This window comes from Dermacentor andersoni, chromosome 2, assembly GCF_023375885.2.
Source record: "Dermacentor andersoni chromosome 2, qqDerAnde1_hic_scaffold, whole genome shotgun sequence".
In the NCBI taxonomy this organism is placed as follows: Eukaryota; Metazoa; Arthropoda; class Arachnida; order Ixodida; family Ixodidae; genus Dermacentor; species Dermacentor andersoni.
Genome location: NC_092815.1, coordinates 2,061,491 through 2,083,660, shown reverse-complemented (window position 1 = coordinate 2,083,660; position 22,170 = coordinate 2,061,491). Strand labels below are relative to the sequence as shown.

Genomic DNA, 22,170 nt, shown 5'->3' with positions numbered 1-22,170 from the left:
ACTTTTCGTTTCTACATGTCCGCATCACTTAAGCGCCATGGTCTCAATCACCGACCTAGTCAGTATTCATCGCCGTCGCCAAGAAATCAGTCTGCAGCACACATGTCAAGGTACACATATCTTCCATGACATCGGTTGTCAGCCAAGAGCTTCGTCTTTTGTGGGCACACGCCCAATACCATTGAAATAACGCGAACTTCTTGCTATCGCTCCATTGCCGTGCCTCACGAATCCCGAAGGAGACAAGGAGGGGCCACGCAAGCGAGTTGCGTATTTTAACAACTATATGACAGGACACTAGGACTGCAGCTACTCCTATGTCGGTGCCAGTGTTGAGGCACATGGTTTCGCCATAGCTGTATTTAAAAGCAGCCTCCAAAATGTACAGACAGAGGTACTCCCAGAGATCGATTCGGCCTTAGCGAAGCTGACAGCCATCACAATCATGATCGACCATACGCCCCCCTCTCGACTCAGCTTCACCAAGCATCATATTTACCAACGCCATGGTGGCGTACATGAAATTGGTGCTGAACGATGTCCCTGCCCACATCTTCACAGTTATGCAAGATCACCTAAGGGTTTTAAATGAAGTTTTGTTGCGAAAGCATCAAATGACCCTTTGAGCGAAAAATCCTGCGTCTTAAGCTGCGAAAAGGCACCCAAATTTCCATTGGCTGCGACGCCATGTCACGTGCGCCTCTCAACGAATCAGAGGGAACAACTGCTGCCGCGCCAGGTGTTGTGTGATGGGAGAGGGCATCGCCGCTACACCACGTCACCCTCGCTCTCTGAAACCTGTGTGTTATGCGCGCGTTGCTTGTCGGCGCAAGCACTTGTCTCCGTTCTAACTTCGCCTCGGTAATTGCTATAAAGAAATTAATGTATAAAAAAACTGAATAAATTCGAAAGGAAAACGTTCCCGTTAGGGAGTTTCGAACCTACTGGCCTATGCTCAGTATCACAGTGTTATTGCAAATCGCTTGCCTATACAAGTCATTTGCGAACGAAATGCATCAACTACTCAGACTGTCTGGTTATGAATCTTTCGTCTCGTCCACATGCAGTGCGCGCACCAAAGTAATCATCTACATCCGCATGGACATTACATATGTCGCTAACGCGGTCTAGATGTCTGCCTGCATGTCAAAAAGAAGGCTGTGTCATTTACACTAATTGGCGCCTACATATCACATGTCACTTCGACAGCAAAAGACTTAAGACAATATTACTAATTATCAATGGGCCCTGGGTTATCAGATGTGGCTTTAATGCGCATCACCAGCTTTGGCGAACCACTAAAATTTACTCCACAGGCAGGAGTCTTGCCTCCATTGCTGATCACTGCGATTGATCATGACTTCACTTGCCGATTTCATAAGCGGGACCCCACGCTACGGCTACAACTGTCATGTAGCCTTTCAGGCGGTGAAACAACCTTGCTGTGCCGCTTTTGGCAGGGACTGGCGTTCACGAACGCTTACTCCTATCGTATGGGAATGGCCGAGAGTCCGATGTGCGAGTCCTGTAGCTACGAAGAAACCATCGAGCACCTATTTTGTATGCGCCCTCGCTACGATGCACAACGCCTGTTTTGGTGGACAACTTTAAACCGACTGGACTCGAGACCGTTCTCCGAGATACTCACACTCTGGCCACACCCCTCACTGGCACGAAAACCTATTCGATCATTAGTACACTACTTGAAGTGCACCGGCTTAAGCGACCGTATAAGTGTCGGTGTGCATCCTCCCACACGCACTCAGTGCTCATTCTATCCCTCTTTTCCGCTTTCTATTCCCTTTCCCTCATCCCCAGTACAACGCCTGTTTTGGCGGACAACTTTAAACCGACTGGACTCGAGACCGTTCTCCGAGTCAAAGATACTCACACTGTGGCCACGCTCCTCACTGGCACGAAAAGCTATTCGATCACTAGTACACTACTTGAAGTGCACCGGCTTAAGCGACCGTATAAGTGTCCCTGTGCATCCTCGCACACGCCCTCAGTGCTCATTCTATCCCTCTTTTCCACTTTCTATTCCCTTTCCCTCATCCCCAGTATAGGGTAGAATACCGGCTGCTTGTCTGGTTGAACTTCCTGCCTTTCCTGTCGAAAACAAACAAACAAGCAAAAAAAACTATCCAACTTCGCTAACGGTAATTACTTAGGTACGCAGTAAGGTTAGTTGTGATCAATTACGGAAATAATATGCATAAGCATGCTTTGAAGTATACAGGGTCAAGAATGTCAACTATGTCGTTTGGTAAGTTATTGCAGTAAAACACGTTGTGGGACTAGTTGGTGCATACCTTTCAATAGGTGAAGCACCAATAGTGACGGCGCACACTAAGAAATAGAGACAGGACAAGGCGCTACTTGCGACTGTTCGTTGAAGTCACAGGTGGCTGATTATATAGCCATGAGGAGAGGGGAACGAAAAAAGAGGGACACTGAATATGTGAATGCGCACGTTCGGGAACACTGAAGATATAAATGAAGGGAATCACGCTTAATCTAAATCTCAAACTTATCTAGAAACATGCTTTCATTCGTGTATATATTCAGAGACGGGGTACTAACACAGTTCTCCCCTCTTTTCTTAATCTCGTTGGCCTCCAACAATTCATGCGCAACAGAACCTTTACTTTTAAACATGATTGTCGTATCATGAAGCCTTGCTTGACACACTTGTTCATTCTCATTCCCTCAGGCCTTGCAATGAAGCGGCAAGTTCGAACCATATCCATTTTTGAATTAAAGCTTATGCTCCCGCAGGCGTTCAATGATATATCGACCAGTTTGGCCCGATATACTCTTTTCCAAACTTCAGTGGTATGTGGTATACTACCGCATCTTCATACTTAACAAAAGGGTTCGTATGTTTAATGGAACACCCTACTTTTTTTAGAGTCATCCGGACCAATCAGGTGGCACAAAGTAGCAAGTTCTCGCGGCGCGGAAAAAACCACAGGAATTTTGTATTTCACGGCGACGTGTTTAAGATTATGCGCCACTTTATGAGATTATGGTATCGCCACCGCTTTAGCTGTCTTTTGGACTGTTTGACCTTCTTCACATCTTTTTATTTCTTTTTTCAGCTTTTCAATAACGCCTCCGAATCTGCACTTAAAACCAAGCAAGGAAAGCCAGCTTTCCTCAACTTCAAGATCCGGTCGTCAAAGCTTGCTTGTGCCTAATAACAACACGATTTTTCCAGCGCCGATTCGAGGCGCATATTGGCAATTGCTCGTTTAACAGTCTTGGAGTGTGTAGACTCATAAGGCAACAATTCTTTGCGGGCACGGGGTCGGTACATCCAGCAGGAACCTTCGTCAGTAAAGGTCAAGATCTAAAAACTGCAAGCTGTTATCCTTGGCTAGTTCAAAAGTAAAATCAAAGCCTTTTCCTTGCTGCTTAAAATCAGATAAAATGCCCTGCACAGTATGCGAGTAAATCATGGCAGATCGTTCCGTCAGTAAAATAAAAAAAAAAACGTCAACATACCTAAAAACCTTGAGCACTCTGCCTCCGTCAAACACCTTCGATAGCGCTCTGTCGACGCCCGCAAGGAAAATGTTGCGAAGCACGGGACGCACGCACGAGCCAATACAAATTCCTTTCTTTTGCACATAAAAGTGGCCTTGAAAACACACAGCTGTTGAGCACAAATAAAACTCCAAGAGTGCTATGAAGTTAGCCACAGAAATTCCTGCGATATTCTGAAAGGATACCTGCCCGTTCATCTCAATGCAGCTCAGGACGGCAGCTAACAACTGTCTTTGCGGAATAGAATAAAAAAGGTCAACAACAGGCATTGAAAACAAGAATTTTTTCGATTGGAACTCAAGTAAAAAGGCTATGATGTCAAAACCATTCTTTACCGTGAATGGGTCATCTATAACCAACGTGTTAAGCTGCTTTAGAAGGTAGCGGCTAACGTTGTTTTGCCAGGAAGCTCTTTCACTCACAATACATCTGAACGGTATATCATCTTTGTGCGTTTTTGCGGTAAAGAATACATTTAAACAGTTTTTCCTACATTTGTGGACGCTATTAGGGAGCTTCTGTAGTCCAAGGTCTTCACACAAAGATATGGCACGGCTCTTTTCCTTACTTGGCTTGAGTTTTGTTACCTTGAAATTCTTCTGGTAGGCTTGTAGAACCTTTTCGTTAAACATGCCCGACGGCAAGGCCACAAACCCTCCTTCTTTGTCGGCCTGCAGGAGTCGAAGGTCATTGTCGTTGAAAAAATTCACGATACGTTTTTGGGGGTGCTTGGACGAGTTTCTTTCTTAGACACCGTTCTAGTCAGGCTGTCAACTCAGTCCAGCAGACACCTTTCCTTGTCCTCTGGTGCGGCTTTGTTGGAAATCCTTCTATTCAAGGAAAGAAGCGCATGTCCCGGGACCCTGGGCTCGGAGCTGAACTTGAGGCCTTTCTTGAGGACGTCAACGATGTCTTCCGGGATGAAGGCTACCTCGAGAACTTGCAGCGCCGTGCTAATGGCTTCGTTGGTTTCGCCTCCCTTAGGAAGAATGGGTTGGGTCTTACGCCATAAAAATTTCATATTCTGAGCTGCAAGCCCAGAATACGGAATTCTGAGCTGAAAGGTTAGTATTCTGAGCTGCAAGGTTAGGAAGCTTGCAGCTCAGAATACGGAATTTTTATGGCGTAGAGCCTACCCATTCTTCCTAAAGGAAGTGAAACCAACGAAGCCAGCACCATTAACGAAGCCCCACCATTAACCGTCTGGCGTTCTATCGGACAAGGAAAGCGGGTTTGCCGTCTTTCCAAGATAGATATACAAGGTGAAGGCGTTGGAAGCCTTAAATGCTGTTTTCCATTGTCAACATAACGTATCACTCAATAAGTTGAAATGTGAAGAGAAGCTGTGCGAAAAAAATGAACCTGTTGCAAAATTAGCTAGGGACATAAGAAATAACAAGGTGTGCACTCTCGAGGTCTTCTTCAGCGCCAAGACCCATAAAGATAACTGCTCTTTAAGAGTCACAGTGTCGGAGTGCAATACGTGGCAGAAGTATTTAGCTGCTTTTCTGTTAGAAAGGCTGAAGCTTCTAACAGTAGGCGACCCTTACCTGGTAAAGGATTCTGCACAAGCAGTTGAACACTTGTCAAGGAAGACAGAAACAGAATTAGAGGCCTCATCTGTAGATCTGAAAGATCTATATCATAGCATGCAAAAAGCAGAATTGCTTCAGTGCGTCCAGGAAGGCATTGACAGTTACGATTCCCTGTCATTTCAGAATGAAGCGGGTATTCTGGAAGACAAATTCTTGGCTATGCTCGAACTTTAGTTGGCTTCGACTTATATTGAATGGGACAGTCATTTGTACCTGCAAAAGAGCGGTGTTTGCATAAACACCGCTCTTTTGTGGAGCGGTGTTGTGGATTGGTGTGGAGCTCCAATTTCGAGCGACTTAATTTTAGCTTGTGCTTGCAGAACCATGTCTAGCAGTCTCGAGGGTAGCGACATAGCCCAAGTTTTTAGATTCGCTGAGGACTTCCCAATTTTCGAGAATAAGAATTTCTTTGACTCCGACTTGTTCGTTAGCCAAACATTGACAACCTTCAGGCAGATTCTATCTCCCATAGAAGTGACCCAAGAACTTTGGATAGATTCCTCCATCAGGTTTTTAAATCTTAGATTGTTTTTAGCAAGTAATCACGTCTGTTGGCAGTATGAACCTCGGGCTAGTTACCTCTGCTACCTTTTAGTTCCTCTCTCTCTAAGCTAGTTAAACGCAGCATTGCTAACATCTACCTGCAGAATGTTTTTTCAGAAGTCCTGTCCATATCGAGCTGTAGCGTGTCTTCTTAAAGGAGTTGGGACACCAAATTTTGAGGCTATAAAAAGCATGTTGTAGGCTGCTTCCGTATTCAAGGACACCCAGAACGAAGTATTGGACGCTGCAAATATTTTAAAATAATTTTAATTCAGCTCCAAAAAGTCATTAAAAACTCCTTCTCGTAGTCGAGACCCATCGCTAGCGCGGCAGTTACTACGTCACAGAGGAGGAACGAAAATATTGACGTCATAGCACACTAGCACAAAAACGTGACGTATGATGAGTAGCGATGAAATGCCGATTACGGAGCATGCTGAGCCGAGCGACCGAGCATAGCCTCCACTATGACCGAGCTACAGGCATATAGAAATCCTTTCTTAATGCAAAGAAAGAGTAAGGCGTGCAGATACGGACACAAGAGGAGAGAAGTGGACAACACGAACGCCGCACGGCGGCCCGCGAACGGCAAACTGCGTGCGGCGAGTTGCCGAGCGGACGGGCCTACGTTTGAGCCGGCCGACTCCGAAAGGGACCAGGATATGCGGCATTCGTGTTGTCCGCTTCTCTCTTCGCATAGTCGCATAGTTCGGCAGCTCGGAGCGGTCTCTCGTTCGCTTGGCCTTTCTCAATGTGAGGGCCTGTCCACGTTACCGGCACGGAAACTCGCCGCACGCCGTTTGCCGTTCGCGGGCACCCGTGCGACGGCGGTTTTGCTCGCGAACGGCGAGATTTCCTTGCCGTAGAGAGGATGGGCCCGGGACCCATTTGTGCGGCAGCCGTACGGCGAAGCGGCCAATCAGCGACCAAGGAGTGGTCACTCTGGCACCGAGGGTAGCTTCACCGCCTCTGATCGTTCGGCGTCGCCGATATCGTCGCTAGGCCTTTTCCGGTTCGCTTCAAAGCTAAAGCGTACGGCGCTTCGGAATGAATCACCGACTCTCACAAGCCGCAATATTTTCTTACCGTTGTTGTTGCTCTTCGCAATAATTATAATAATCGCGACATGCACTTCGAATCGCCAGTTGTTGACATCTGCTGGCAGAGCACGCGTATGCGCAATCAGACGACGCAGCATAGTTTTACATCACTATTCTTTGTGGCCCACGTGACCAAGCCATGTTGCGTTTCCTCCTCTGTGACGTCATAGCATCCCCCGGAGCCCAGAAACCGAAACCGAAATCACTCGGTATAATGATGCTATTATTAAATTATTTATCGGATATATATGAATCCCGCTGTGTGTATCGTGCTCCCTGAAGCATGACACAACGTTTGAATCAACAAACGCATGAACGAAAATTGTGATGTCTCCACCCCTTTAAGCAGATCGACCGACTGGAAGAGGCAGGCTACTTGCAACCTGGTATAGTTTCCGTAGTGGAAACAACCCTGAAAAAGTGGCGAACTTGCCAACTGGACCAGAAGTCACCTTGCGAAAAAGAAAAAAATTGGAGGACCCTTAAGCTTCGCCTTCAAGAGTGGAACGCGATAGCGTTCCCGTCGACCCGCCAAGGGATGTAAGACAATGCGCTACGGCGCAGCGATTACTTACGAGGCGCCCCGCATCGGACTTTGCACCCACCGATCACGCGGTGAGTGTCGAGCAAAGCAGAGTTCGGCGCGCCAACGAAACGTGGGCCTCAGCAAGCGGAACGAACCAAAGAACTCGGTGTCTCGGAACGTCGTGATCGGCACGGACAGCCAGCCGGGCGGCGACGCGCCTCGCACCAGTCCCCGCACAGCCCCAACGCGCGCGTGGCGCGCCAACTGTCGGGGCAGTGCCGTACATAGCGAGGAGGGGCTCTTCTCTGTTTACCGCAAGATGGCTCTGCGTGTGCGGAAAGCGCAGGAGAAATGTAGCTGAAACGCACTTCGCTACTCGTGTAACTGCGACTTCTGTAAGTTACATGTTCATAATTACCGATATACACCGCAGTATAACTTCCTACGGCTCGTTTGTAAGGCAACACCGCATTCACTAGAGGCGTTTTCGTCCCACTTTGAACGATTGAACTCATGGCTGAGTGGTAGCGTCTCCGCCTCACACTCCGGAGACCCTGGTTCGATTCCCATCCAGCCCATCTTGCAAGTTGTTTTTATAAATGAATATCCTTCCGGGGTTTTTCGCTCACGGCCAACGCCGCCGACGCCGACGACACCGGCTTTTCGGCGACACGAGCTCGTTAACGCTGTTGCGTTAAAAGTAGCTGTCATACCTTACGTACACCGCATGTTGCATAACTAGAAAAAGATTGCCAAACGAGCCAACGCAAATGTAGTGCTTTCTGCCCCGTGCAAGCTCTCTAAGCTCTGCAGAATGACCAACCCTTCTTTCCGCAAGGCAGCGGCCTGTCTCAGAAAACACAATAACAAATACGTATTTTTTCAGGCAGGAGTCGTTTATGAGATTCCTTTAGATTGTGCTAGAAAGTAGGTAGGCCAAACACAGCAGTGACTGAATGACAGGTCGAGGCAACATAATAACAAAGTCAACAATGTGATGGAGGGCCACCTGGCAATTCATTGTAGAAATTGCAAATGTAAGCCAGACTTCGACGCCTGCGCGGTGGTTGCCAGAAGCCATGACAAACGGGTTCAATTAATGATTGAGGCTAAAAGAAAGGCAGGTGATACGCGCCTAAGTGTTGCATCAATATCATTATCACGCAAAGAACTGCTTTACTTGAACTGGAATGCGTACTGAGAAACTGTGATTGCGCTCCCTGTGTAAAATAGTGGTGTTCTTTCCTGTATAAACGTTGTTGGAAGTGGCGCCCTGTGTGTGTTCCTTCTTCGTCCACCATCGTTGTCGCGCCTTCACTTCAGATCATTCGAATGGCAGGTCATTAATATAGATCAGAAAAAAGTAATGGTCCGAGTACGCTTCCTTGTGGTACACCAGATGTTACGCCGCTGATACTGGAAATAAAATAATCGAGGACAGTGAATTGCTTACCGAATGACAAGAAATTTCTTATCAAACGTACTGCTAGGGAATCAATGTTTAAAGACTCACTTGAAAGTTTAGCTATGAGACGGCAATGAGCAACGCGGTCGAAAGCCTTAGCGGAATCTAGGCAGATGGAATCCGTATGTGGGCCCGTATCCATTATCAGGAAAATATTTGTGCTCAATTCGATTAATTGCGTTTCACGTGATAGTCCTTTTCTAAATCCATGCTGATGTGTAAAGAACTTGAACGTGAACTTATATGCACCGTGTGCACCGCGTTGTTTGCATGCATCGCCAATAACGATAATTCACGATTTAGGTTAAGTACAAGCGCCTCAACAGTAGCTCTAGTTATTTCCGATGAATTGGCAATGCTTGAAAATGGAGCGACTGCTTCAAATTGGCACTCACGGTGCGTGCCATCGTACAGTGCTGTTCGACATGATCGTCCCGGAACATTCACCCTGCAGGAAGTGGTTCAAGTCGACGCTTGTGCTCGTGCCGCTGTTCGGCGCCCACTACGCGTTCCTGCTGGGCATGTCACTCGCTGCGGCGGGAGACTTGCTGGAACTCGTGTGGCTCTACATCGACCAGCTGTTCTCCTCATTCCAGGTATGTGGGAGTATTAACGAGTGTACGTCGTTTGTCTTTCCCGGTGACCATTTTTTAGCTGCCAACAAACTGTTCAAGCGTATCGCTCGGCGCAATACGCATCTGTATTGTATCAGGGGCAGAGTTAGCTAAGCGAACTTACGAACAGATTTTGGCGTAAGAAAAATCATACGAAAAAAAGCGTGTTCACAAAGCTAGGACTGTTCGTAAGATCAGCAAGCTTGCGATGCCCGCCACTGCAAGAACACGAGTGCTCTAGTCGAAAAAAGGTGTATATGTAGTGACAGCACTGGTGCGAACTTCAGCACTTGCGCTAATAGTAAGCGTATATCTATTCACAAAACCTTAACAGCCGTCGCACTTGCCGATGTAAGAAGCAATTTTTACGATATAGGGGTCTTGCGAATATAATTATATCTATCTGCGCTGCTTGAGCTGACGCGGGTAGGCGTCGGAACGCGCTGTTGCGGCCGATTGGCTAGAGGCCGCAACTGATAGCCGAGGATGGCGCGTGCTTGTATCTTTGTGGCGCGTTCTTCATCATCATGTTAAAGCGCATTGAGCAGTTTTAGTGCATAATCGTTTTGAGTGTGCGCTGCTGTGGGATGCAGTAACATTACTGCTGTTCTGCGAGCTTCTGCTTAATGTCTGTTAGGCTGTGTACATATGCACACAATATCCGGACCTTTCATATTCGTCATGACGCTTTATTTGGCGGTAGCAAAAGGAAGTATTGTGTCCGTTCCTGACAACAGCAATGTTTGTCATTGATGTGTTTTGAGCACTTCTATCGTTTTCTTTTCTAGTCTGAGATTTCTCTCGCTCGTAAGCCTGTGGATGATTATTTTCCCCGATGCATTTCAGGCTACAATTTGAAAAAAAAAAAAGACAATAGGGGGTTTTACGAGCCAAAACCGCGACCTCATTATGGGTGGACTCCGGAATAATTGGGACCTCCTGGGGTTCTTTAACTTGCACCTGAATCTAAGTACACAGGTGTTTCCGCATTTCACCCCCATCACAATGCGGCCGCCGTGGCTGGGATTAGATCCCGCGACCTCGTGCTTAGCAGCCCAACATCATAGCCACTAAGTAACCGCGGCGGCTCGAAGCAACGGTAACCTTAGTATAATTATTTCATGATATGTTTCAAGGAAGATTGATGCCAAGATACTTTTAACTTGTGGTGAGTTCTACAGCACTGTTATCAGGTAGGTGGGTGGTTGGAATTCCACGCGCATTGGTGGAATACATGGGTTTAATTTTGGAAATATTTAACAGCTTTAACGAATTTGCATACCATGCACATCGCTTCTAGGTCAGCTTGTGGTAACTGGCTATCAGTGTTACATAATACACATCGATAAGCACAATCATCTACAAATAGTCTGATTTGGATGTCACACAACTGGGCAAACATTAATATAGATTTGAAAAAGTAAATGTCCAAGTACATTGCCCTGTGTAACTCCAGACATAACATCAGCATAACATTAGTTGGAATTGGGAACTGATGTAAACTGAATTCTGGATGAGAGAAAATCGGTGATCCATCCAATTATATTAGGATGAATGCTAGGTCATGAAAGTTTAAGCAACAATCTATGGGTTCGGAAGTGGTCAAATTCCTTAGAAAAATCTACAATTGGTACACTGCCTTGACACTCAGCGTCTGTCAGTGCGTGTATGCCGTTGGGTGTCCGGGCAAGTTTGGTGCCGCATGAGTAGCTCTTACAAAAACCGTGCTGATACTTGAAAATCAGGTTATAATCTTCAAAGCAGTTGATTACTTGAGTGTGTATGATGTGCTTGAGTAATTTACAAATAGTGCTGGTTAAAGAGAGGGGACGATATTGAAGTGGAGAAGCACGATCACCCGATTGGAAAATGGGTATAATTTTAGCTATGCTCCAGTCATTAGGAATTCAGCGAGTTGATGGCGACTGTAGAAATGCAGTAGTTACCATGGAACAATGCTATGAGACGTATTCCTAAAAAATTTATTACTGAAGCCTATATGATCGGTACTGGGTGACATCTTAACATTCGGATCTTACAGGTAAAACACCAGCCTCACAGATCCCTACTGCTAGCATAATTATTCCCACTAATGCTCCTAATGAGCTAACGTTTTCATGAGTGAAAATTGTTACAAACTTGTCGTTAAGATGTTAAGCGCAATCTGAATCGGGGATAGGAACACCAGTAGAATACCACATGCCAAAGGCGACGAGTATTTTCTCTTAACATGGTTGGTTAGTCATCAGAAAGAAAATGAAACTTTATTCAGAAGCTGTCTTCAGAATATATAAGCTCGGAAAGAGCAAATACAATCACTTCGATGAAAACAAAAGACAATAAATTGCAAAATGAACGCAGCCGGCGAGCAAGTGCCTCTTGTGCGCCTGCGCTCTGCCTGTGCTACACGAGAGCAAAGGTTGTCCTGGAAATAAAACAATTTATCCGCCGGTAAGAAATGCCCAAGTTCACGTCACAACATAACATGTAACGTCAGAACTGACCACGACTCAGATGTGGCAGACCACCGTCGACACTTTAATGGGATTCGGCGGTGTCAGGAGTGTTCAAAGCACAAATCTCGATTCGACAGCCCGGCTAGCTTAGCGCAGTGTTGTTTTTTGTTTTGTTTTTCTTTCTCTCTCTCTGATTATAGTGCACTTACCGTATTGGACATTTGTGTTGAAAGTGCATCTTTCACGAGACGACAATGTCGTTGAATAAAGTAATCTTGAAAAGAATTTCCGTTCTTTAAGCCACCTTAGCAATGTTGGACATACGCGGCTTTGTTCTGTTTAAAAAAAGAAGAGCGCGTCTCAATACCCCATCCGAAGCGAACGGCTTTCATGGCTTTTTCAGACGTTTTCTTAGTGGTCGGTGGCCGTACATCATTCAGCAACAGAAAGACGCCGATGCGAAGGGCGCGTACTCTCGCGCAACCGAGTTGAGGGGCAGGTTCGTCGCCGAGCGCGAACTTTATTGGCGCGTTCCAGTGGACGATGATGGGCACGTAAAAGTGGCCCAATAAGGCTCTCTGAAGAGTAGCTGCGTCCATATGGGTGAACAGGAGTAAGAACGCTGTTATCCAATAACTCCCGTTTCAATGTTAACCAACCACTCTGTATTTCCATCTCGTTTAGTGTTTATGTTATGCGTTGAATGTCTTGTGCTCTCGAATGGGAGCAAGAAGTGCGCAGACTTTTTGTCAGGCATCCACTTGCATTTTGGTCTGCGCCCTAGGCAACTGTACCATACGTTGTCTGAATAAACTCTTTGACTTTGACTTTGAAGAACAGGAGCAGTTTGGCGACTCCCAGAGCAGTTCGAGGGCAGTTCGAGCTGCTCCCGCGCGAAAAGCGCAGTGCAAAGGAAGTCACGTGGCGCAAACGCGTCATATCTTCTTGCTATGGTTGTGTTCCCGCCGTATTTAATCAGTTTGCCGCAGCAATGGTGGTTTAGAGGTGAAGTTCGCGTGATAATCACCGCGGGAACGCAAACAATCTGGCCACGTGAAACAACTCCGCCCTTGCACCTGCTCTCAGAGCGCGTGGAACATTTCCGTGGAGGGAGCGAGCCATCGCACTCTGGCTGCGCTAGTGCTCTGCTTATCTCTGCACTTTGCCTCCGCTCCTGTTATGCGAATGGAATACGCCAGTTATCGGGTGAGAGCTCTGGTTCGGATGCTGTGGTTGGTTGGCGAGCGCTTTGTGGCACTTCTCCGCCGCCTGGGTTAACTGTTGCGGCATGTGTTCATCGTCCAAGTCCGTTGTGTGTCTCGCGCAGATACGCCGTTTTATATTGCCTTCTTGCCACGACTTAGCTAGCATGACCGGCTTGCACAGTGCGTTGGTTCTGCATGATATTGCTGCAACGAAATAAAGCTATTCGAGTGGATAATTTTTACGTTTTCAGGAAAACTGAATATCACATGTGGCGAGGGGCGTAGCCAGGGGGGGGGGAGGGGCTTATGGGGCTGAATGAAAAAAAACAGCTCAAGGGAAAGAGATTCGTGTCGGACGATGACGTGAAAGAGTCAGTTGCAGATTTTTTGAAGCAGCGATCCAAGCAGTATTATGAGACGTGAATCACCAGACTCGTTAGTCAATCGCACAAATGTCGAAATGCTTATGGAGACTACTGTTAAATAAGGTACCCCGTTTGTCATATATTCGCATTGGCTCACTTTCACTCGACTGGCCCTGGTATATTTTGCAGAACGGCTGTATATGCGTGCTCTCTGTTGGGACAATAATTTCGGTGCAACTACTCCCGATACACGACCGGTGACGGCTGCTCCTGCACAATACACTGGAATAAATGAAATAGTCATTAAGATTTTTCACTGGCCGTTGCATATGTACAAAAATATAAACAAGGCTCTTGAATGACAAAGTTTCATTAACATATTTGTCCTCAACTTGTTAATTTCATGGCCTTTACATTTTTCATATCAGTGGCATGCACTGGTCTGCTGGTTTCGAATTCATATTTCTAAAGATCGTGTGATATTTTCTTTACTTATTAAATAGACAAAGACATGGAAGCATTGGTATCAGCTATATTGGGCACAATGTTTGGCACAATACGAGTATATGTTTTTCTTTAAAAATGCATATTTTACTTGTTTTGACAGTGCGTAGCGTTCAAGAATTCGTTTGCAGCATCTTTTTCAATGGCAATGCAGTTAATAATGTATTTAATCCCTCGACAAACTGTTTAAGAGGAAGCTTTAGCTCGGGCCCAACTCCGACGCGGCCTATTCGAATATATGTAAAACGTAGAAACGCTTTTCTGAGATAACCCCTGGATTGCTTTTAATGAAATTTGTTGCAGTTGAGAGAGAACGTTAAATTCTAGTATCTCTTGGAAACGTAATATCGATTTAGGGCCTTAATTGTTTTTTAAGATTTTGAAAAATTTGAAAGTGCGAAAATAATAGAAGCAAGACGTTCACAAACTTATAGCTCTGCATCAAAAAGAGATATTGCGATTCTTCAAACGGCATCTATTATAAGAATCGAAGTGGAAAAATTTGGTATGTCAATTTGTACCTTACATGACTTGGTTACGTGGTGTACAAGGGTTCTGCAAAAGCCGTATTTCGATACTACTAAGCTTTTTTGGATTCATTAGTAATATATCGATTTATCGATATATCGGAAAATTTTCCAAGGTCTAAAGGTTAAGGCTGTGAAAGTCAAGCAGCAAGCACTATCTTTGTTGGAAGGAATGAATTGGCAACGCTTGGCAGCCAGCGCAAAGAAACCAAAAATTCTGAAACTACAGGTTTTCTTTACTCTGAAATCGCACAAGGATGACGTGCCGTTTCGGGCCATAGTCTCTGAAAAGGGCAGGTGGCGGTTAATTGTGTCGTGATTTCAAGAGAGGAATCTTGTGCGCTTAACAATAGTTGATTCTTTCGGGATAGCGAATTTGCATACTTTATGCAAGTACCTGGGAGACAGTTCGTTGAACATCCGTTGTGCCTTCAGCATAGATGTGGACAACACATAATACTCCCTTCTACATGCCCAGGTTATGAAATCTGTTAAAAATTGCAGATTGTGTGACAATGGCGAAGAAGCTTTCATCAATAGTTGCGGCATCTCAATAGGGGCCTTGCTTGAACTGCTTTCCTTTTACTTGAGATCTACCGTTGTTTCATGGAGAGGGGGTCTCAATATACCAAAATCGGGAGTATGCATTGGCTCGTGTGTAGCTCCTATCATCAGTAAAATTTTTCTATGTTATATTGATAGGCAACTAGAGGGCCGGCTTGCTAAGCTTTGCAATACGGTTTTCCACTACGCTGATGATTTCGTTATATTTTTTAACAGTGACATTCACCCCGAGGGTGTTGATAAAATTTTGACGGTATTCAGCCAGCACGGCATGGGTCTTGATTTTACTTTCGAAGTCGCTATGAATCATCAACTGCAGTTTCTAGACCTGAGGCTAAGCTTTGGTAAAAATCATGTGTGCTGGAAATATGATTCCAGGTCTGTTAATGCCATTTTGAACTATACATGTGGTCATTCTAAGGTAGTGAAGCGGGCTATAGTGAAGACTGTCCTAAATGCTGCATTAAAGAAGTGGTGTTTTCATATGTCGAAGGCTGCCCTTTCTGATCAGGTAAATCCTTTACTGGACGCTGGTTACCCTGAAGTGGTTATTTCATCTCTACATGAAAGTATGGTTCGTGGCATCAAGAATATAAATGACGAAGGTGGCAAAACTAAACTAGAAGAAAAAAGAAAAAAAAAACGCAGTATTACCATATGTACACAAGTTGGCGCATGGGCTCAAGAACGTTGGTCCAAGGTACAGCAGTGATGTTCGTTCCTATGCAAACATAAGATAGGTCGCATATGCCCGTTGGTTGATAATATGCTGAAGAATAAGCAAGTAAGGAGAAAGTGCCCTGTCAATCATGTGAACAGGTACATCGCTTGTGTTAAGCAGGTTGTATATGCCATTCTATTATCATGGGGCAAACGAAGCGCTGTGTAAATGTTCGATTTAGGGAGCATGAGCTATCTCTGCAAGGTGTTGCGCCGCTTCATCTGCCGAAGCAATGCAATTTGTGCGGTTGTCGCCACTCTTCAAAAAATAAACTAATGTCATTTATAAGCACGTGAGCCAATTGACAAGGGAAATCACTGAGGCTTACAATATAAAGACTAATGACAAGGCATCTGTGAGCGAACCATCTATCGGTCTTCATGACAAGGAACTGCATTACCTATGTCCGTTTTGATTATGCGTCATTTGGTCATAGTTACCTTGATGTATCTGTGTCTCGTGCATGTCATGGTTGTGAACTGGCACCTCGATATATGTTACACATATCTTCAGTATAATATCAGTTGAGAGTCAGCGCCGTGTCGTCATTTACCTTCTTTTCTCCATGTCTTGTGTTGCGCTGTAACGAACCTTACTATGAATCCCAACCAGCTGGCCCAACTTGCCGTCTTGATGCGGCCATGGGTTCAAGCGCGTCGTAGGCACCAAAAGCGGAAGTCCCCACGTCTACGCTAACGTGCAAAATGAAATTTAATGTACACGCCACGACTTTGGCGCATACGAGGCACTAAAGCGTAAGCCAAACTCAGTTGTCCTCAGCGAGCCGCAGTGCGCTTAGCCAGTGGACTTGTGGCGGCAGCCCGAGGTGGCCGTGGTATCTACGCCATGTAGCCGACCGCAGCTTTATGTCAGCTATCGGTCGATAGCAGCCGTATAAGGAAATTACGAAATAGCGCATTCGATGACAAAATACCGCGCCTAGAAGAGAGCGAGGACAAGGCCTGCCCAAAAGTGGGCGTTCGAGAGAAAGGTGACCTCGCGATCCGCTTGCGAGCTCCGCGCGCCGCGTTCGACAGTGAATGTTCCCAGCAGCGTATGCTATCCGCAGACTATGTTATTTTACCAAGCCCGAGTGTTGGTTCAGAACCCCTTTAAAAACAAGAAATGCGTATAGAGAACGTAGTCATTTAGAACCTTTAACAAACTTTTGTACAAATATATCACGTAAGTTCTGCGAGAAGATGAGCATGCCATGGTGGTCGTGGTACGAAACTTTGTTCACTGCAAGATGTGGTGTTGTAGACATATAGACATTAGGCTTGTATTTATCATTTTATGCAGGGGTTTGTGGTGGCCCTGCTGTACTGCTTCTTGAACGGCGAGGTAAGTTCTCACTACTTGCGAGCAAGCTTTAACTCTGGGCCAACTCCGCTGCCGCCCATAGAAAGGCGTGTAAAACGCACAAATGCCTTTATGAGACAAGCGCTGGACTGATTTGAATGAAGTGTGTTGCGTTTTAAAGAAAGCGTGACATTTTAGTTACTGTATGAAGTAAAATTGATTTAGCGCCTCCAATACATTTGCCAAAGTTGCCAAAATTGGTGTGTTAAAAAAATGGAAGCACGGTGTTTACAAATCCGCAACTCTGCGCCGAAAATAGCTGTCGCAGCTTTATAAACTGCATCCGTTAAAGCATTTAACGCCGGCAAATTTGATCTATAATTTTACAGATTATCTTATTTTTTACAACGTTTACTAAGGTTTTTGTAAATGTCTGATTCACAGTTTAGTGGAACACTACAAAGCGATGTGTAATACATCAATTTTATCCGATGACCGTAGTCGAGGGTCTGACGAAATCTCGTCTGGTCGGGAATAATATGGCGAAAATAGGAAACAGACGCCGACCAACATGATTTCCTTTTCTTTAAGGACGTTCCGGCACCCACACGGGAGCCATGTCACAATGAAACAGGATGAGAACGAAGTTATATGCGGTTGAGTGCATGACGTATGGTGCCGGCGTAGATCGGATTAAGATTTCCGTCGTTACGATTCAAAGTGCGTTCCGTTGTGTGGATATGAAGTGACTCAAGATAAAACCGTTGACAATGATTCCTTTCACTTGTTAGGACTGGGGACCCGTGGTGTCAGCATCTTCCGCAAGGGCACTGGAGGCGACGCGGTGCTTGTTTACTTCGTATCGATGCTCCTTGAGTCTTTTTTTAAAATTCCGGCTTTCACCGATATATACGTAGTCGCACTGCGCGCAGGGGATAGCACACACGACACCACGAAATTTCTGGCGTGGTGGACGGTGCTTAACGTTCACGAGGGCATCGCTGAGCTTAGGCGAGGGCATGTGGTCTACCTGCACACCATATGGACCCATGACACACCTGCAAGTGTCTGTATGATGACCTCAACGTCTACCTTCCAGAAGCCCTGGTATTGAAAGTGTATGGAAGCATCCAATGGTCAGTAGTCAAAATAAGGAAGAGACGTTTGGAGCATTTGTGGGAAAAAAGCAGGAAAGAGGTTCATAGCGCACTGGATGCCTTACAAGCAAGGTAATTGTACAAGGTGTACAAGTCTTAAGAAAGAAAGACACGATTAAGGAGCATTGGGCACAGTTGTATATTGATACGCACGTACCTGATTAGCTCAAGCAGGCTAGGTGACCATTGTTACCACCTCGTTTAAAAGGAGATGGCAATAAATCATCATCATCGTAATTATCAATACGTGATAGGGAAGCCCGATAGCAATTTGTTGTTGGCGTTTTACTGTGTGCTCACAGTGAATTTAGCCCTAACTAAAGACTGGGCTTGCGTCACGGGCTTTGGACTATTTGGTTGAGGTTTAAGTAGAGTAAGAAATTGCCATTCCGTCGAAACTGGCGCGCAGACACTGGGCGAGGCCTCGTTAGAACATCGATCTGTGGCCAAATGCGACAGAAATAACTGGTGTAACTATAAGAGACGGTCGACTGGGAGATTGTAAAATGGCAGTCTAGGTGATCAGTAGGAAACGTGGGATTCGCCACAAGCCAGAGTACCGCGGAAGTTTCACAGGTCAATGCGGAAAGGAATTCAATTCTGATGTTTTCAGTACCAAAACCACGATTTGAGTATTTGGCACGCCGTAGGGGGGGACTCCGGAATAATTTTGACTTCCATGCAGGGCAGCTCTAACGTGCCCCTAATGCAAGGAAGATGTGCGTTTTTGCATTTCGCCTCCCATCGAAGTAAATGCGGCCGCTGCGGTCAGGATTTGATCTTGCGACCTCGTACTTAGCAGCGCAACACCACAGCCGCTAAATGGAGAAAGGAATAGGAAGGGTCATCTAGCCCTAGGGAAATGGGGGGGAACTTAAATGTGCAAGGCACATGTCAGCACTACACGCCTCATAATGACGCGTTTTGGAGTAGGCAATGCGTGTGCCAGTACATTGCTTCAATTCTAATTGCAATAATATCGAGAGTCATCCTGAGCTGGTTTCAGCTAGAACTTCTTAATTATGAACACATAACACAGCACCAATATGGTTTGCCAATATATTGCCAAAATAAGCCAAGGGAGAACAATCTCAAATAGAGGTATTAATGAGAACGCGAAAAAAAAATAGAAATGCCAAGATATCAAGGAAACTGAAAAGAATTGATCACCGGAAAGCGAGTTCTTGTGAATAAATAGCTGGGAAGCTGATCACATTGCATTCTTAAATACTGCGCAGAAAAAAAAGGCAGTTGAACTTCATGAGTTTCATTTTTATCAAAAATATTGTGCAGGAACCATCGACGATGACTATAAGTGAATAACCGAACTCTTCCAGAAAACCATTTCCTTTATTAAAGGCATTAGTTGCCTTGGTTGGGCTTTAACGTGCGGAAGTGCTGCCTGTTACAAGCACGCACGTGATTATACTGTATGCTACTAAAGATTCAGCTTATTTTAACACCAACTCTTTCTTTGCTCACATTCCATTTTGCTTACCGCCTGATAAACTCACTGTGAAGTTCTGAGCCAGGATCTTTCACTCTTTTCGCCATTAGGTGCAGACGGAGCTTCGCAAACTGTTCGAGAGATGGCGCTGCGATCGGCGAGGACCCGGCCGAGGCGACAAGCAGCTCCAGCATCGCCACTCGCTCTTTACCCAGTCTGTCACGTTCCTCAGCAGAGGTCGGAGTTCCATCCAATCATTACACTCCGGTGAGCCTATCGCGATGTGGCTGCATTCCGATTGGTCACTGACTCACTGGCCTCTCCCCAGAAGCGGGAGCTACGAACATGGACTGCATAAGGCTGAACGCGGGTACACCGAGATAGGGCACGGGAAACCTGATGGCCATCGTTTTCGCCCTCATATTTATGCTTTGAGAGGTGACTTGGTCATCGTTGCCGTGTGCCGTGGTCAAGCTTCAGTTTCCGGAGTGTTTTCCTCTTCCTTTCTTGTTGTTCGTAGCATTCTTATTTTATATAATTTATTTTACCTTTTTGCATTTTTTAGAGCATTGACTCCTTGACTACTTTGATGATGTGGCTCACGTTTCATCTATCAGCTTTTAGACAATACGGTAAAAGCTGAAGCGTCCTTGGTTCCGTACAGGCTCCCGCCGCAGCTTTTCGCAAGCAGCAAACGCAAAAGGCCTATAGCCACAATGGAAGCATATTTTATGAATATAAATTGGCACTTGGGACAAAATACGAAGCATTATCCAAAGAAAGGAGACGTTCACCGCTCAGACCAGTGTGTGCACTATGGAATGCGCACAGCCGGAGCGCGGCGTTGCGTCCGTTTCGCTTCGTCACCTTTACATTCGAGCTATCGGCGGGGCACATACTTGTATTTGACTAATTTCAAGGCGTTTTGCTGCATGCAAAGTGCTCCCTCTATCCCGCTTTCCTCTTTCTGTTCCCCTATTCTATTCCCCCATTGCAGGGTAGCAAACCAGACGCTATTCTGGTTGACCTCCATGCCTTTCCTCTTTTTGCTATCTCTCTTTCTTTCTCTCTCTCTCTTGCATCCGAATGCTTCGAGCCCTCCGCTCAAGTACTGCGCATGCGCATCCACACTATGACGGTACAGCGGCAGTGAAGCCCAACAGCGCCAACTGTCGCGCATAACTGCTGTCGTAATAGCACACTTCAATGTAACAGACAGTCGAAAAAAATTGGCTGAAGGCTTAGCTTGGTTAAGCCTGGAAGATTGCGAAAGCAATACCCTTGGCTGCGCCTTGGTTCGGCTGATGGTGTGGACATGGTTGCCCTTTGTTAAACTTATGGCTATACATCATCCGACATAGCGCAAGGCAGCGCGCCTACCACTGCGAGGAGCCGAGCTGTAGCCCCATTTATCCTCCTAGCGTGACGTCACACCAGCGAGCGTCCTCTCTCAATAGCACCGCAGCAGCGGCGCGCAAGGCTTCGCCTCCACCATCGATGCCGCGAGCTGGGGCCCCGTCTCTCGGTCTGGCGTGACGTCACACGGTCACGTGACGCGCAGCTGTGTAAGGAGGCGCCACGACCACCGATGGGCCGAAAGTGCGAGCAGTATTGCTTTCGCAATAAAAGGTTCAGTCTACAGTAGTTCAGTGTATATAAGCAGCTATCCTTCACCTCGGCGCGCTCGTGGCCTGGCTGCGCATAAAAGGTAATATTTATCCGTGATCAAACTTGAATTTGTAGTTGGCCTCCGATCACTTAGTTGATTCATGTGACTAAATCGATCAGTCAATCAATCAATAAATTTTATTTACCAGAAACAAAAGGAACTGGAGGGATACCTGGGCAAAAAGCTGTCGCAGCAGCTTGACGGAGGCCCAGGGTCCCTTACATGGCAGTAGCACTCACATGATATATACACTGAAGGCTTTATACACATACATTACACGTCGCACGTATGCATAAAAATAACATTTTACACTTGAATACAAGATACTAAAGTCTCACTATAAAGGAAGAAAGTAGTCACGCAAACCATTTTTATTTAGCGTAGTTGTGTGCTTATATTTGTTTAGTACAGTCGGTATGTTATGTGTTAAGGACTGTAGGCTGTAATTCTTTCGAAACCATGGGACCTTCCACACCTCGAGGTTTCGTGTAGTATGTTTCGTGTGAGTGCAGAGTTCTAGCTGAGCAAGGGACGTAAAATAATTCTTGACATATTCGGATGAGAAGTAGATCGTTTCTAGTAATCTATGTTCGTATAATTTATGTACGTGGTTTAGTATGTATTTGAAAAATATATTATCTGTTGGTGAAAGCCGATTAACGTTCTCTATATACCGAATGATTTTCTTTTGAAGTATTACCAGCTTTTGCAAGTTAGATTTAGGTGTTGTAGCCCAGACAAGGTAAGAGTAATTTATGTACGATAAGAAGAGACCATAGTATATTTGAAGTTTTGCTCTCGTAGGTAGAAATCTGCGGCAACGTGCCGCAGATTTCTGGTAACCGCAGAGATGTTTGATAT

The 22,170-nt window shown here is 45.7% G+C and overlaps 1 protein-coding gene across 5 annotated transcripts in view; it reads left to right on the top strand.

Annotated features, from left to right (window-relative positions):
* LOC126543059 (parathyroid hormone/parathyroid hormone-related peptide receptor-like) overlaps positions 1 to 22,170 on the top strand; it is a 1,023,923-nt gene that overhangs the window by 940,296 nt on the left and 61,457 nt on the right. For 4 of the 5 annotated variants that reach the window (XM_050190210.3, XM_050190212.3, XM_055077603.2 and 1 more), the window contains exons 11-13: positions 9,233 to 9,374; positions 17,037 to 17,078; positions 19,751 to 19,907. In XM_050190210.3, coding sequence (XP_050046167.1) covers positions 9,233 to 9,374; positions 17,037 to 17,078; positions 19,751 to 19,907 — 341 coding nt within the window. The remainder of the gene's footprint in view (positions 1 to 9,232; positions 9,375 to 17,036; positions 17,079 to 19,750; positions 19,908 to 22,170) is intronic. The other variant, XM_055077604.2, reaches the window with a different exon arrangement.